Source organism: Polyodon spathula, chromosome 2 (assembly GCF_017654505.1).
Source record: "Polyodon spathula isolate WHYD16114869_AA chromosome 2, ASM1765450v1, whole genome shotgun sequence".
In the NCBI taxonomy this organism is placed as follows: domain Eukaryota; kingdom Metazoa; phylum Chordata; class Actinopteri; order Acipenseriformes; family Polyodontidae; genus Polyodon; species Polyodon spathula.
Window position 1 is genome coordinate 96,664,961 of NC_054535.1, and position 15,400 is coordinate 96,680,360.

The following is a 15,400-nucleotide window of genomic DNA, read 5'->3' on the forward strand; positions in this document are numbered from 1 at the left end:
TTATCTAAAGTTCTACTGAAGCTTTCAAAGTGACTTCTGAAAGTCCCCCCCCCCCCCCCCCCCCCCCCCACCCCCCCCCACACACACACATTTATTTGCTGTTAAAGTTCTGTTAAGTGCTTGTCAAGATGATGTAGGAAATAGCTGGAGAACACATACTTTATTATTTTTACTGCACGATTAGTACTTGGCACTTACAATGTCAAGTATTGCATGACATGACAAAAGGGACATATAACCCTGCCATGGTCTTGTTAACCTAAGGGACAGAGGAGGAGACTTCATTTTTATGGTTTGTCTGGTGTACTTGTTTAAAATTTAGTTCCAAAAAAGTCTATGGAGCTTCATGTGTACCATTGAGTCTCACTTCATCCCACAGCTGACCTATGCCAGAATTTCAACACAGCAGGATTTTAGTAGCTGGTTTAATTAATCACTGGTCTCAATGGATGAGAGGCCAGCATATTAAAAAATTACATTTCTCTGCTATGCCACCCAATTCATAAAAATTGCTCACTTGCACCTACTTCATCCACCTACTGTATCCCCATATGGCTCAGAAGCAGCTGTGCTTTTCAGGGCTTAAACAGAAACAGCCTCTTTGCAAAAAGGAGCTATTCCTCTTCCTTACCTTTATTTAAAATGTATACAAATTAGAAAGTAGCATTTACATAACACATGTATGCATTTTTCTTTGAATCCATGCCCCAAGTAATTTGATAAGCACGAAACTACGTTGGTCATCTCCAGTGGGCTCCCCTTAACCATCCTATGATGTTGAGAACTCGGGTACATCGATCATATTGAACTAAAACTAAATATTGCTGGCGTATACAATCACATAATCAGTGCATGGAAATACTAAACATAACAGAATTATGATTTTCTGATTATAGGTCCATGACCCAGAATTTAGGTAAAGTCATGAGATGTCATGATGTAAAAAGTAGGACTGTAACATTTATGCGTGGGAACCACTCTTAGGTCAAAACACACCCAGAACATAATAGTAGGGTAAAATTGTTGATCCTTACTGAGGGAATCTGCATATGACTCTGGGCAGCCAATGAATAGCTCATAACAGCAACTGTGAGCAACTTTACTGAAGGAGTGGACCCCAGACTTCCAAATTAAAACAGTCTTAACCCACCAAAAAAGTAAACCTCATCTTTCACGATATGCCCCCAGCTGAGCAACATTTATACTTGGAGCAATTCTTCCCTTTGGAACCACATGACCACGGATTCTACTGATCAAAACACAACATACCAGCTGCTGCAGTGAACAATCCAACGACCATGTTCCATTTGATCTCTAGGTAAGTACATACAATAGAAGGTATTGAATCAATGAAATACAGCAATCCTTGGTTTCCAGTGCCCACGTTCAAAAGTATACCCTGCTGTAGTATGGTAAAAGCATTTGAAATTGTAGTAAACAGGTAGTGCAGCAGATTCATTCACTCAGACAGTAAAATAAGGTTGGTGGTCTCACTCTGGCGCCCGGTGGACAACCACTTCATAAAACCACCACGTGGCAGGACCGAATAGATTGAGGTTTGCTCACAGAGCTCACATATCAATGTCAACCTTGCATGTGTCAGATTTTCATTCCTCAATTATCCTGTAACAGACAGCACTGACTGCCAATCAACATGTAAACTGTGACTTATGTATTATAATTGGACCGGATGGCTGCCAATCAATATGCAGTAATTGAGAGAGGGACAGGCTCATAAAGAGACTTAAACCACTTCTGTTTTTGTACACTTTGATACCAACAATAAAATATGCTGGCTTTACAATGTAATTAGGATTAGACTGGAGGGGTTTTACCTTTATTTAAGTAAACAGTCAGCTTTAACACTGACATTGAGAAGTACATTGTTTACTTCAGGCCCTTAAATCATCCATTTCACTTTAAGACCTGAAAAAGGAAAACTCCAAGAAAAGTTCAGACTGGAGGTTAAAGCACAAAAGCAGATGCACTTCTGTTCCGTCAGCCCGGTTCTGCATGTATTTAAAAAGAAAAAAACAAAAATATGATGGCTGCTCATTTAAACCAACTTTGTGCTTTGTCTTGGCTCCTTGAAGGCAAAAAAACTCAGTTTGCACCAGTCTCCTGGGACAGGCCAATATATCATCTGGATGAAAAATGTACCCATCACAGCAGAGTACCTGGAACACACACAGGCAAGCTTTCCCTGTGCACAGTAATGCAGGCATTTCTGTAGATTACACTTAGCCCAAATGAGATTACAGGAGAAAAGTCCCCTTTATGTGGTTTACAGCATTATTTCTGAGGGCCAGCTAGACTGAATAGTACATTGTTGGGGATGGTTCTGCAGCGCACACACAGGCAGAGCTCTTTCTCTGTGATCAGCACTGTCCTCTATTTCCTTCTCTCTCTCTCTGATAGACAGACTGCCTGCCTCACATTAATTCACTTCACACCATTCTTATCGATCCAAAGCTCAGCTCCCAATTACATTATACATACAGCCTGTCTGCCTTCTTACACCCACAGAAACACACACACAAAAAGCCAGAGATAGATCTCAGTTTTAGGTTTGTTTTTCACAGGAGAGAGCAAACAGGGAAGCATTCAAAGGTGACATTTACATAATCTCAGTTTCTGTCTGGCTGTTAAGTGAGGAATCATTCTATTTAAAAACAGAAGCTTGCACAAAAATAATCATTGCTTTGCTACTCAGGGACACAGCTTAGTCGGTTTCCACTCTTGTCTCATTTGATGATTGTACTTCCATAATGCGTTGCAGGAAGCAAGCAGATCTGTTAACTAACCAATGCCCATATGAGCGTTTGTTTCTCTTTAGGGTATTCTAATGGGAATGGAACAGGTCGTGCTTTGTGTTGGATTTAAGTGGAAGAGAACAACAATTGCAGAAAGAAATCTAAGAATTTAAATCCGAGTTCTGTGAACATCTGTTTTTTTTTTTTAAAAAAAAAAAGAAGAAAAAAAAGGACCAAAAAGCTTTCAATCTAATTTATGTATTTTAATTCCAAAGGAATTTAATTAATTAAAAGCTTGACTCTAAAGTAAAGATACCATAGCTATTGTACCTGCTTTATGAATGTTAAGCGTCTGAAAAAAAGAGGACAAAGTTTATAGGAACATTGTTCATGAAGTGCAAAAAGAATAAAAGCTCTAAAAAAAAATGAAGACTTGGAGACTGGAGGAAATGCCCGCCCCACCATTCACATGCATGCTGCATTCAGCTAGTTTGAGTTCCTCCTTCTAGATAGCAGTTGAGCGTACACCACTAAGGTATATGCTTCCACTGTAACAACTAACTCACAGCATGTCAACAAATGTACCCATACAGCCTCTTGAGTAGATACACATGTCACATATCACTCAACTGTAGTTCAACTTTCAGTTCTTTCCAGAGAACATTTTACTATGACTGCCCCCAAATGGGTCTCTGGTAATACTGCACCAATACAACAAAAACATTATTATGACATGCATGCAGGGTCGTTAGAATACATTTGAAGTGCTTTAACAAGTTAAAAGACCTACTAAAATAAATAAGCTATGACCTTAAATAAGCAGAGAATATATATGTCTTGTTAAAATGTTAACTATGTACATACAGATCTTCGAACTCCAATACAAACATAATAACCTATATTTTTGTTTTTGCAGGGTACTCTATGATTCTGATGAGAATAGCTAAACATTATTTTAAGCCAACAGAATAGCAAAAGGAACACCACCCATCCGTTCAATTTAATGTTTATGCTACAATGTAGAAAAGCAGAATAATGTTTAAATAATTACTTTTATTTTTGGAAACAATACAATACCAAATTTATATAGCGTGTCACATTTTTTGTGTTTTATTTCAATTTACATAGACATTATCTACACATTATAATGGATGCTTTATGAAAATCTGATTGATAATATATACAATATGGCAGGAATGTGCACATTTTCCATAGATACGCTGTTATACTTGTGCAACATTCAGGTCTTCTGGAAATGCATAACAATTCTGATAAAGTGTACAGCATACAACACTGTACACTTCATCTGAAAGTTGCTGAGTCCTCTCTGTATGGCATTGTGAAAACGCATTTTTCGCTTATTTAATGAACATCATATTTTTGACAAGCACTGGTGCTGTATAGATCTGCACAATACTTTACATTTACACAGAACATTTTAGAGTTTATTCACTTATACATAGAAGCCAGCGCATGTGCAAAGAAATCACACTTTATATCATCAATGGCCATTATTGGGTTAAGATGCCTGAAGTCTCATGCAAAGTGCTGAATTTTCACCAGGAACGAATCAGGAGTGGAGAGCTGCAGAGAAAGCAGTCTGGAACAAAAAGCATTCCTTTTTGAGTCAAGTTGATCTCAAAGGTATTTTTCTGTTTTTCAGTGCATCGCTAATTGTGGAGGAGTTGGATTTTACTGGAAACTGGTCATTTCTGAAGCCGCACTGGTGCTGCAATTCCGTATTAGTGTGTATTATATATTCATGATGATAACCTTGCACTGGGGAAATTTTCAAGGTTAACCAATGCAATCATTACTCTGATGAGAGCTAGGTTCTCTCACTACTCCTGCTTGAAAAAAAGACATGCACTTTGTTTAGGTTAAAGGTGGACAAACCTGTTCTCAAATAAAACAATGACGTCTGGGGGTTTGCTCTGGATAAATCCCTGAGCAGTGCTGTTTAGAACTGGCAGTACATTAGTGGCTTTCTAATAGTGAGCTTCCTCACACAAAAAGAAGCCCAGGTCTGGGGTTGTTGAAAAATATAATATTAATGAAATAATCTTAAAACAATGAAAATGTTTTAGTGCATGTGCCTAAGTGTTATAAAAACACTTCTCAAGATTTATTTACTACTTGTTTTTGTTCACAGATAGGCGAGTACCTTAGTGTTTGTGCATCAACGTGTGACAATAATTTCTGTTCATTATGATTCCAAATTATCATTACACTATTAAAGTTCTTAGTCTTTTTACTAAACATTAAAAAAAGGAAATTTTGTTGGCGATATAATATAAAACTATTCACCCCCCTTGGACTTTCCCACATTTTATTGTGTTACAACATAGAAATCAAAATGGATTTAATTAGGAGTTTTTGGCACTGATCAACAAAAAAAAAAGTGAAAAATAAAAATATATTAAATTACATTAAAGAATTCAGTGATTTTTTATGATTCAAATATTCCTCTTTTCTCTTTAAAGTAAATATGTAATTTATACCCAGTCCAGCAGTTACTGTACATCATAATTTATTAATACCTGGACGTGAGTATCTATATATATATATATATATATATATATATATATATATATATATATATATATATATATATATATATATATATATATATATATATAAGGTTATTATTCACATTACAGATAAATTCATTATTACACTTCACTCGCCCACATGAGTGGACATCCCCACATTTGCTGACAAGCACACTCTCTAATATTGGTGCATGAGCTTATATCCGAGAGAATAAAGAATATGGGCATGCCGTTTTACAGATCCTTATCTTACATCTGTACAGAAGTACCACTGCCCCATGTACTGGTGATAAAAAAATAAGGTAGTGTTGGATGGTTCAGCAAGCTGTAGTATTCAAAGTACTTTGAGTAATTTGGCAAAAGGCAATCAATTAAAAGCCAAGATGCACTGAATACACCCCTATGCCTATTTGTGACAACTATGGTATTTGCATTCCACCATACACCACAGACTACCAAACAAATCTCACTGTCCTGCCGTTACTACTTTTAATCGTACAGGTCATGAAACTGGCTTACTTTTTGACCATAGTATTTATATATGCAGTTGTTGTCTTGTTTTGATGAGCAGACACCAAGCAATACCTGTATTCAAAAACATATTTCTTTTATTTCTTCAAATATCTTTTTGCCTTATATAAAAACTCCACCCCTGACAAGACATTCTCATAATTTTAATATTTTAAATATTAAATTGTGGATCATTCTGTTCAGTAGCATTACTTTAATGAGATTAATCATAAAGTAAAACATGGTTTAAAGTATCAAATATGAATGACTAAAACAATGGATACAAAGTAATAATAAAAAAGCATAGATAGACAGACAGACAGAATCTTTGAACTCCGCAGGTGCAGAATCAAATAATTTCCCAGGGTGTAAATGCCCTTAAGAAATGGTCAAATTAAATTGCAGAGATTCCTTTTTTGTATATTACTTGCTTTAAAACAAACTATATATTATATCAACACTTACTGTATGCAGAAATATGTTGCTTTGTTTAAAACAAAATGTATTTTTATTTGAAAGGCTAAAGACGGGGAACTCTGTTGGACAGCAAATATACAGCAAGCAAAAGGAATTTTTTAAAAGATAAATACCTACAGTAAGAAAAGAATAAAGAAAGGGCATGAACTGAACTGAAGGGATGTGAATTATACATGACAAGACACAGCACAACCACAGCTAACAAAGCCCAGAGGCAGCAGTCAAAACCCCCGGCCTGGGCATCAGCAAGTCAAGGAGGCAACCAAGGTCAACTGAAAGTGTGCAGAGGGCACCGTTTTCATCAGTTTGACAATACATCCAATGCCATACTCATACATATTAAAACTCTCCTTTCTTCTTGCTCCTTTAGAGTCAACTGCTCCCACTTGAATACCGGTTTAATTCCTTCTGAATAATGTCCTAAGAAAACATGGTGTCCTTTATAGATATATATATATATATATATATATATATATATATATATATATATATATATATATATATATATATATATATATATATACCACCACAGACACACATATGCCTGTACTATGGGGATGATTTGAACCATTTTAATGATCAAAACAGTGGCTGATCTTAATACAACCACCCTGTGGCAGTGGCCCCGTTATTAACGTTACTCAACACAATCAGAATATAGTGGAAGGATGTCTCTAATAAATCAGGCATAAGAGTTGTATGGGAGTGGCATTAGGATTCACTCCATTTTAATTCTAAAATAGCACATTGATTTGGAGAAAACTTGACAATCCAAACTCAAATAATGTGGGTTAGCTATATTGTTGTTGAATTTATGAAGCTAAAACTAAAGGGAGGATCACCAAAAACATTTCTTTTGACTAATTTAGTTTTTTGAAATGCAGGGATGTATTTGGTTTTGTTTTTTTTTATTTTAATTCTAGTACTATACAGAAAAATAACACTTTTTTTTTCCTAAGCATTATTACCCATGTTTTGGTTGATAAAAAAGAAAAACTATAAAACAAAGAAAGATCAAATTCAGTAACCCTGCAACCTTGTACCCCAGAGGTCAGTCAGAATCACTCCTGTGGTAACAGAACACTGACCATCAGTGGTTGCTATGGCAGCCACTCCCTAGAGTCACAGTCAGCCTCCTTTCTGTATCCCTGCACTCCACCAACCGACTGTAACTGACAGCACACAATTCCAGTTCCAGGAATTAAAAGCAAAACCACAAAACTGCATCTTTTTAAATTGAGTCTATCTAAAATGCAGGAAGTGTACAAAACAATGGTATTAACTATTTTGCCAGAATTCTTTGTGTCCTAATAATTTCTGGAATGATACAGCATCCCTCCCTTGAGTCTTAAACCTTTTTTTTTTCTTTTTTATACAAAAGATTTAAGAGAAAAATCTAACTTTCAAAATAACAGATTAACAGTAGTATTTTAAAAGTGCATCACTGTTTGTTTTTTAGCAAATGTAAAGCAATCAGTTTTTCTTTATTTATTAAAATTAAATTGGACATAATGCACAACCAGCTAATAAATATGTAAATATCTCTTTCAGTGCTAATCGGAATAAATCATTTAAAAACGTGCAGTTTCCTGAGGAATGCATTTTCTTAGATTAGTAGTATTACTTAAATAATCTATTAGCTCTCTGTAGTCAATAGTTTTAAACCCAGCCTATGCAAATGCAAGTAGCAGTGTCAGTTACAATCAAGGCACTCTATTTATGTGTATTCTAATAGTCTTAACGTGACCTAAAACAGTTTTGTTTAAGTAATATGTAACTACAATGATATGTACAAATTCTTTTTTTCCCCCATTTAATATATTTATTTGCTGTGCAAGACATGCTTCAATAAGTCCTTTCTTCAAACATTATTTAAATATGTGGGTCTAAGAGTGCAGTACATCCACTTTTACAAAAAGCAAGCATACCTATTTCATCACAATTCATTATTTAGTATCTATCCGGTGTTCTAACATCCCTATAGCATTTGTCCTACATTTAATATTTTATTGGAATGTACAGTAACTTCTAGGTTAAAGAAATGCTGATTTTACAATTCTTGTTTATCATTACATTTCAAAACTTATTCAGAAAGTACCTGTACATCAGACTGCAACCAACCATCTATTGGGAGGTGGAGTAGAAGCAGAGTTTGCAGCTATCATGTTTAAGATATTAATTTATTACATAAAGCATAGCATTGCAGCCCACAGCAGCAGTGAAATACCAGCCTATGGGAGCTCAAGCTTGAGCTTGACAGGCGAGTAAGCTAGCTTGTTGGCCTGTCTGCATAAAAAATTTCATAGCCTGAATTCTCACTCTGTCACACAGGAAATTAACCTAGCTTTTCTGCTGCACAGTGCACACAAGCAGGTGTTGGTAGACTGCAGGGGAAACTATGACTGCTCCAGGCCCTAAATGTCTTCATAGGAGCTGCTCTGATGGCTTTTCAAGGGCAGAAAAAATGTTTATTGGGTGTGTGTGTGACGGGGGGGGATTAGAGGACTGTAATCTAGAGACAAATACAGATCATAAAATCCTGTTCCAAAGTATCAGAATATCTATTTTCACAACAATTTGTTTTAAAGTGGCACATTCTTTTAGCACTGTTCAACAATCCAAACAAACAAAATCTTGGCAAATCAAGTAACCAAATGTACTGTTATCTGTTTGTGACTCGTATGATATTAATGTCATAATTTATCCAATTTTCTGCAACAACATCAATAAAACAGGTTGCTGGACTTGCGGCACAGTGTTAGAAAATATTCCTGCACCCATGCTTGACTATAAAATCCCTCTAGGGAGACAATAAATAACAGCCACATTTGTAATATGCTGGCCATTAGAGAAGAAATTAATCTCACATTACACAGCACTCTGATGAATTCAAATCACATGCAATTTAAATAAGATGCTTGCAGAAAATGACAGCAGAATAGTGGGTCCTTATTCTCTCCATTTCTTTCTTCTTCAGTCCCACACATGCCCAGTTTATATCCCCAGAGATAATTAACTAATTGCAACAAACAACTAGCTCAACCATAATTAATTAAACAAGTAATTTCATGTGAGATTTCCAAATGTCACATTTTTCAATTTGTCAGTTTTTCATTAACTATCTGGAAAACTGCAAAGCAGTATGTAATTCAATATGTTAATGTAACACTGTTCAGCAGGTTTAATTCTATAGGGCAATGCAAAACTTTTGGACATAGCTCTATAGGAGACAGTACCATAACAACTGTAATTGTAGCCTTTTTGCATTGAACAGACTGACGCCACTCTTGACACTAACAGGACAGAGCTACAATATTATTTGCCAGACAGCACTACTGGTTGTATCACAAGTTATTACTGTTGCTAATTTATTTAGTCAGTAAATAAAACCTGATAGCTAGCCAGTGGTAGGAAGATCCTTTGGCTAATTGGCTAATGGGTTGAGAGGTCCTTGCATGAAGAGGAGCAAGCAGAATTCCCTTGTGACCTTACTCAGAGGCTCCCTACTTTATTATTGTACAACCAAATGTTCATAATGTTATCTCTACCTATCCATACACATATTGGCACATATGCATGGTGTACAGCATACTACACATGTAATGATGTACAGGTCAGAATATATTATAAAATAATAACATCAAACTGACTTTGGGCATTCCAGAATGTATAAAATGGTAAGAATAGAGGGAGCACTGTCACCATACCAGCACAGCAAGGAACATTTAGAACCACTGAGCCTGATTCATTTGACAAGCAATTCACTTTGGTAGGGGTTGGGTACCTATAACACACTCCAGATAGACCCTGGAGATGATGCCATATGCCACCACCATCCGACATATTTAGTACACACCAAGCTATGTCATAAAATACTGGAACCACCTTGAGATTTTAAATGGCCAAACTCTTTTTCAACGCCGTAAACATTGATACTGGTTGCTAGGCCAACAGCCTCTTTCCAGCTTCCACCAACATTCTATTGGTTGGCCTTTTTGTACCTTAACTTTGCGCCGAAAGAAGATTTCCCTGAAACATCACATGTTGTGTTTATGTAGTCCGGTTACTGCTGACAGCAGCAGATATTATGCAGGCAAAGGTTAATTTGTGCCAGATCGCACCGGATCCTAGATCCAGTATCTTTTTGCCTGACAGGCAAGAATTACACAGTTTACAAACAATGTAACATGTTTAACAAAAAACAATAATAATTATTGTTGTAAAAAATAACTCTATATAAATAACATGCATAATAAAAAATGCTTTCATGTTCCATGAACTGAATGCAAAAGTGTTCTGTAACAATATATTTTCAAAAGAAATTACTAGTTTCTTTTTTCACAACTCAAACAGCAACATGCCAAAAAACAAGTACTGGTCGGTCCTGTTCATTTTGGTAAAGCAACAGATGTTTTACTGCCCAGTTTTCAGTGCAAAATAGATGGAAACCTCTTGAGTATAAGGTTGAGATCCTCAGGTCAACAAAGTGCTGGTAACGTTTGAGTGAAAGACATCAAGACACTTATATGTACGGGTTTTCAGAATTCCTAGTGGAAAAATGGACAAGAACCTGCTCTGGGGACTTGGCATCTGTTTACAGTAAAATTAACAGAAATAAGAGAATAGCTTTGGATTGTGAGCTACTGTATCATGATGTCCAGAGATCCGGTCACTGCTTAACATCAGAATGGATAAGCATTTGAGACGTGGTCTAAACACATCTTCTGAGAATTAAATACTTTGACAGTTGTTACCTGGTTTAGGTGACCCATAAACAACATGGGACAGAAGATAGTATCTGTGCTTCTGGAAAACGTAATGCTTAGTTATGGTCTGTGGCACAACCGTGTTAATGCTAATAACATAAAGAGGAAAAAAAACTAGTAACATTACACTGATGAGCTGTGGTTAAAATGTTACTCAGCATTGGAAGTTAATTTAATGTAATTTGTTCACACTTTAATTAAGCTGAGGCATCTACCAATTACAGAAATGTTGATTTTGCATAGAGCCGGACTTTCAAACCCTGGTCCTGAGGACCCCATGTGTCTTCTGGTTTTCGTTTCAACTGAGCTCTTAATTACTTAACGAGACCCTTAATTGAACTAATAATTTAAGTAAACCAGGACCAGAGTTGGGAACCACTAGCATACAGTGTGTGGTTTTTTCTGACGATGGTATTGAGATTGATCACTCAGGCCACAGAATGCAGACTGCAGATCAGCTTAATTTAGCATAAACCAAAAGATCTTTCCTATGTGAAAACCTATTTACAGTGCTGTGATGTGCACATGAATCTGTCTGCTTGGTAAAAATTTTTTTTTTCTCCAGTGGTAATAATACTTACGTGAAATGGCACTGTCAACGTATTGTGGCAGATACGGTGCCCAAAGGTCTATGGTTTCTTTTCGTCCTGTCTGCTCAATTCTTCGCAACTCTGCCAGCAGCAAGGCCTGGGCAGCCTCTCTCACCTAAGGAACAACAACGGAGTAATCATATATATATATATATATATATATATATATATATATATATATATATATATATATATATATATACAAAAAAAATTCTAATAATAAAAACTAGCCAGCTGAAAATGTTGTTTGGAAAAAAAATCTAACTCCTGCTTAATACAACATGTGTTTCTATTCCATCGGCTATGTGTTATTTCACTTACAGCTGCAGGGTTTCCCGTTAATATTGATGTAAAAGTGCAAGCCATGGTGTTTAGGTTTGTATTTCAAGCGCTCATTGGGTATACAGAGAAAAAAAAAAAAGCAATTAAGCGTTTCCAAGATCAGGTACAAGAGAGACAGAGACACATCCTCCTAATGGTCTCAGTGAAGCCCTGAGTGCTAGAGAGGCCATTTCTTTCTTCACACACAGTCTAAACCAGTGGTCCTCAAAGTGGTGCTTGCGTGCCCGCGGCAGCTGTTCTTAAATTATGGGTCGTGAACACATTTCTGGCAGGTCATAGTGAGAGAAAATAAATAAAGCCTTAAACACGTTTTCTAACAAAAGCATCACAGCAGTCTGTTGACAGTGCTGCTCGCTTATGCTGTGCTTGTACATACTCAATATATATATATATATTTGTTTTTTTTTTTTTGTGAAGGGCCTCTGCTATATGATTAACCAATTGAATATCTGCATTTTCTCTGCAGTAGCCCAATCATAACTTAGCTGGTTGGGACATAAACTGTGTCTGTTTCAGGTGCCGGTACTGATATTAATTTTAACCAATTGGAGACTCAAATATCTGCCAAGTTTTACGCAGCTGTCCAAACATAAGCAAGCAGAGGCCGTTCACGGCATTCTCCATGAAAATTGAAGGCGAGCAAGTAGCCAATGGAAAAGTGAAAGATCTGACAGCTGTCCAATCATTCGTGAGCAGAGGAGGGGTGTTAATATGTCGGGTAATCACTGAATTTTTGTCTGCTTTAAAATCAGCTCCAAAGTGATTGAAGTGTGGTTAGGTAACTACATTCATGTCAAACTATGTGGTAGTTATATCATGTACTTAATGCCATGTTGCAAATGGTAACCTCAAGTTTTAGTGGAGAGGATGCTGTACTGTGATGGAGCACTGGGTTGTTTTAACCTTAACTTATTCTCATCTTTTATGAACAACTGTCTCATAATACAACCAGGAATATAATAAGTTAATGACAAAATAAAACCAAAATCTGTCTTCTAAAGATACTTTTTTTTGTAAGGATTCAAATAATTAAAAAAAAAAAACACTACAACTGTAAGAAGTGTGTATCACACATACATAGAAAACCCTGTGCTACTCCCAGGCAACAAAGAACTACGTCCAATTAAGCTGTTGAAATCTCAGCTGCTGCCCTCCAGTCCTTCATATCTTTCTATTCAAAGCTGCACATTCAACAGAATTTCTGCCACAGCAGCAGAGGTAAGTGTCAAGGCCATCCAGTCATTTATCAAACTGTAGGTACTGAGCCAATATCAAGCATACTGCACTTCTGAAAAAGCAAGTAAACAGTAAGCAGACTCCAATTGACGACTCCAGGAAATGACAATGTTGTCTTCATCCTGGGAAATTTCAAAAAGGGAAACGTAACTTTACACCAAAACGCAGGGCTTTCATTTTTCTTCATGCACCTGACTATTAATTTGTCATAGCCGAGTTCTCTGCTTTTACACTGGGGAAAAAGAAATGTCGTCTTAGAAGTAAGAATATCAGATTTTTTTGTTACATGGATGAACCATAACTTTTAAGTCTTTAACCAAAGGGGAGTCTACTCAACAAAAGCATGCAGTTAATCTACGGCTGCAGACAGGTACATTTGTCAAAAACTTCAGTGGTAAATAATCCTCAAAAAAGATTCTGTCCGTTCATTTATACAGCTTCATTAGGTTGAACACAGTGGAGTCTATTCAACTGACCTAAACAGTTGCACATCTACTGTAAATAACAGTCACTACATCGAGTGCTCCAGATAAAGTCATTGAGTCATTTACTCTCCAATTCAGACACTATGTGAATAAAACATCTTTTGAGGGAGTGAAATGCAACATCACCATCAAGTCCTGAGTACTATAGGCTGATGTAGTAGGGGGTTATAAATCACATTGTTGAACTCTAAGACACTACATCTTTAAATACTGACTCAAATGTATTGATATGTTCCCACTTGCTATATCCCCACTTCTAATTGGTAAGTGTTAGTTTATTTCCCCCTAGAATGATTATGCCTGTATGTCTGCACACTTTAAACAACGTGTCAAAGCTGTTCAATCTCACACTTTTGAGCAAAGGTCAGTTCTTACCTCCAAGCATCGATCTTGCCACCTGCGGGCTAACATTTCCAGTAGCGGAGGTTGGAATTTGTCTAACCCCAGCAAATCTGGGAGCATGACACAGTGCATGGCAGCTAGCTGACTCCATCCTGTCAGGGTACAGAAAGCAGCAAAATAAATAAATAAAACCAATACTCCATTTTGTTTCTGCTGTTGCCCAAACATATTCATGTCTACAACTTAATAAAACAAATTTAAAATGGTAGGGAATATTAGTGCTCTGTCATTATTTCAATAAAACTTGCACTAAGTGTTAAGGGCTAGTGGATTAGCACAGTATAGTACTGTGTGTGTGTGTGTGTGTGTGTGTGTGTGTGTATATATATATATATATATATATATATATATATATATATATATATATATATATATATATATACACACACACACACACACATACACACACACACACACACACACACACAATTGCAGTCAAAACTTTACATACCCCAATGGAAATTCATAAATTCAAGAAATTTCTTGAACACAAAGAATTTTAGCATTTTTTTTTTTTTGTTTGTGGATGAGGAAGAAAATTTGCAAGAAATAGAGGTCTACAATTATTTATTCCAGCATTTATTTTTGCAAAAAACTCCAAACATGATAATTCAAAAGTATTCATACTCTTTGATGCTATGAAAGTATTGTCTACAAGGTGCGAGAAATTTCAATATGATAATGCAGAACCTAATTCTAGAAAAGTGTAGACAATGTTGGATTGTAGGTGAATATTCTTAGAGTATAAAAGGGTTATGCATAGGGTGATTGCAGTCATTACACTATGTAACACAATTTTTGTTCCTGGGTAGTAAGTGTTATTTCCTAATTGCTTATGCCTCAAAAGTATAGAAAATGGCTATTATTCCCCACAAACTTTGCTTTTGTGACCAGGACAGGTAAATTTCAAAATATCACTATTTCCAATGAGAAAACGGGAAAAAGACACAAATTCGCCCGTTTTCTCATTGGAAATAGTGATATTTTGAAATTTACCTGTCCTGGTCACAAAAGCAAAGTTTGTGGGGAATAATAGCCATTTTCTATAATTTTGAGGCATAAGCAATTAGGAAATAACACTTACTACCCAGGAACAAAAAATAAATAAATAAATAAAATTGTTACACAGTGTTATCAATAAGTAAATGAGGGCAAAGTAAGCGCTATCTGAAGACCTTAGACAGAAAAATATTTATTGTCATAAAGCAGGAAAAGGATACAAGAAGCCTTCCAAGCACTTGGGTATCCCAATTTCAACAACCATTTCTATTATCAAGAAGTACAAGA

The 15,400-nt window shown here is 36.1% G+C and overlaps 1 protein-coding gene across 2 annotated transcripts in view; it reads right to left on the minus strand.

Moving 5' to 3' along the window:
* Window positions 1–15,400, minus strand: part of LOC121304533 (WD repeat-containing protein 7-like) — a 214,009-nt gene that overhangs the window by 131,790 nt on the left and 66,819 nt on the right. For both annotated transcript variants that reach the window (XM_041235722.1, XM_041235715.1), the window contains 2 exons: window positions 14,087–14,205; window positions 11,640–11,763 (listed from right to left, as the gene is read on the minus strand). In XM_041235722.1, the coding sequence (XP_041091656.1) occupies window positions 11,640–11,763; window positions 14,087–14,205 (243 nt within the window). The remainder of the gene's footprint in view (window positions 1–11,639; window positions 11,764–14,086; window positions 14,206–15,400) is intronic.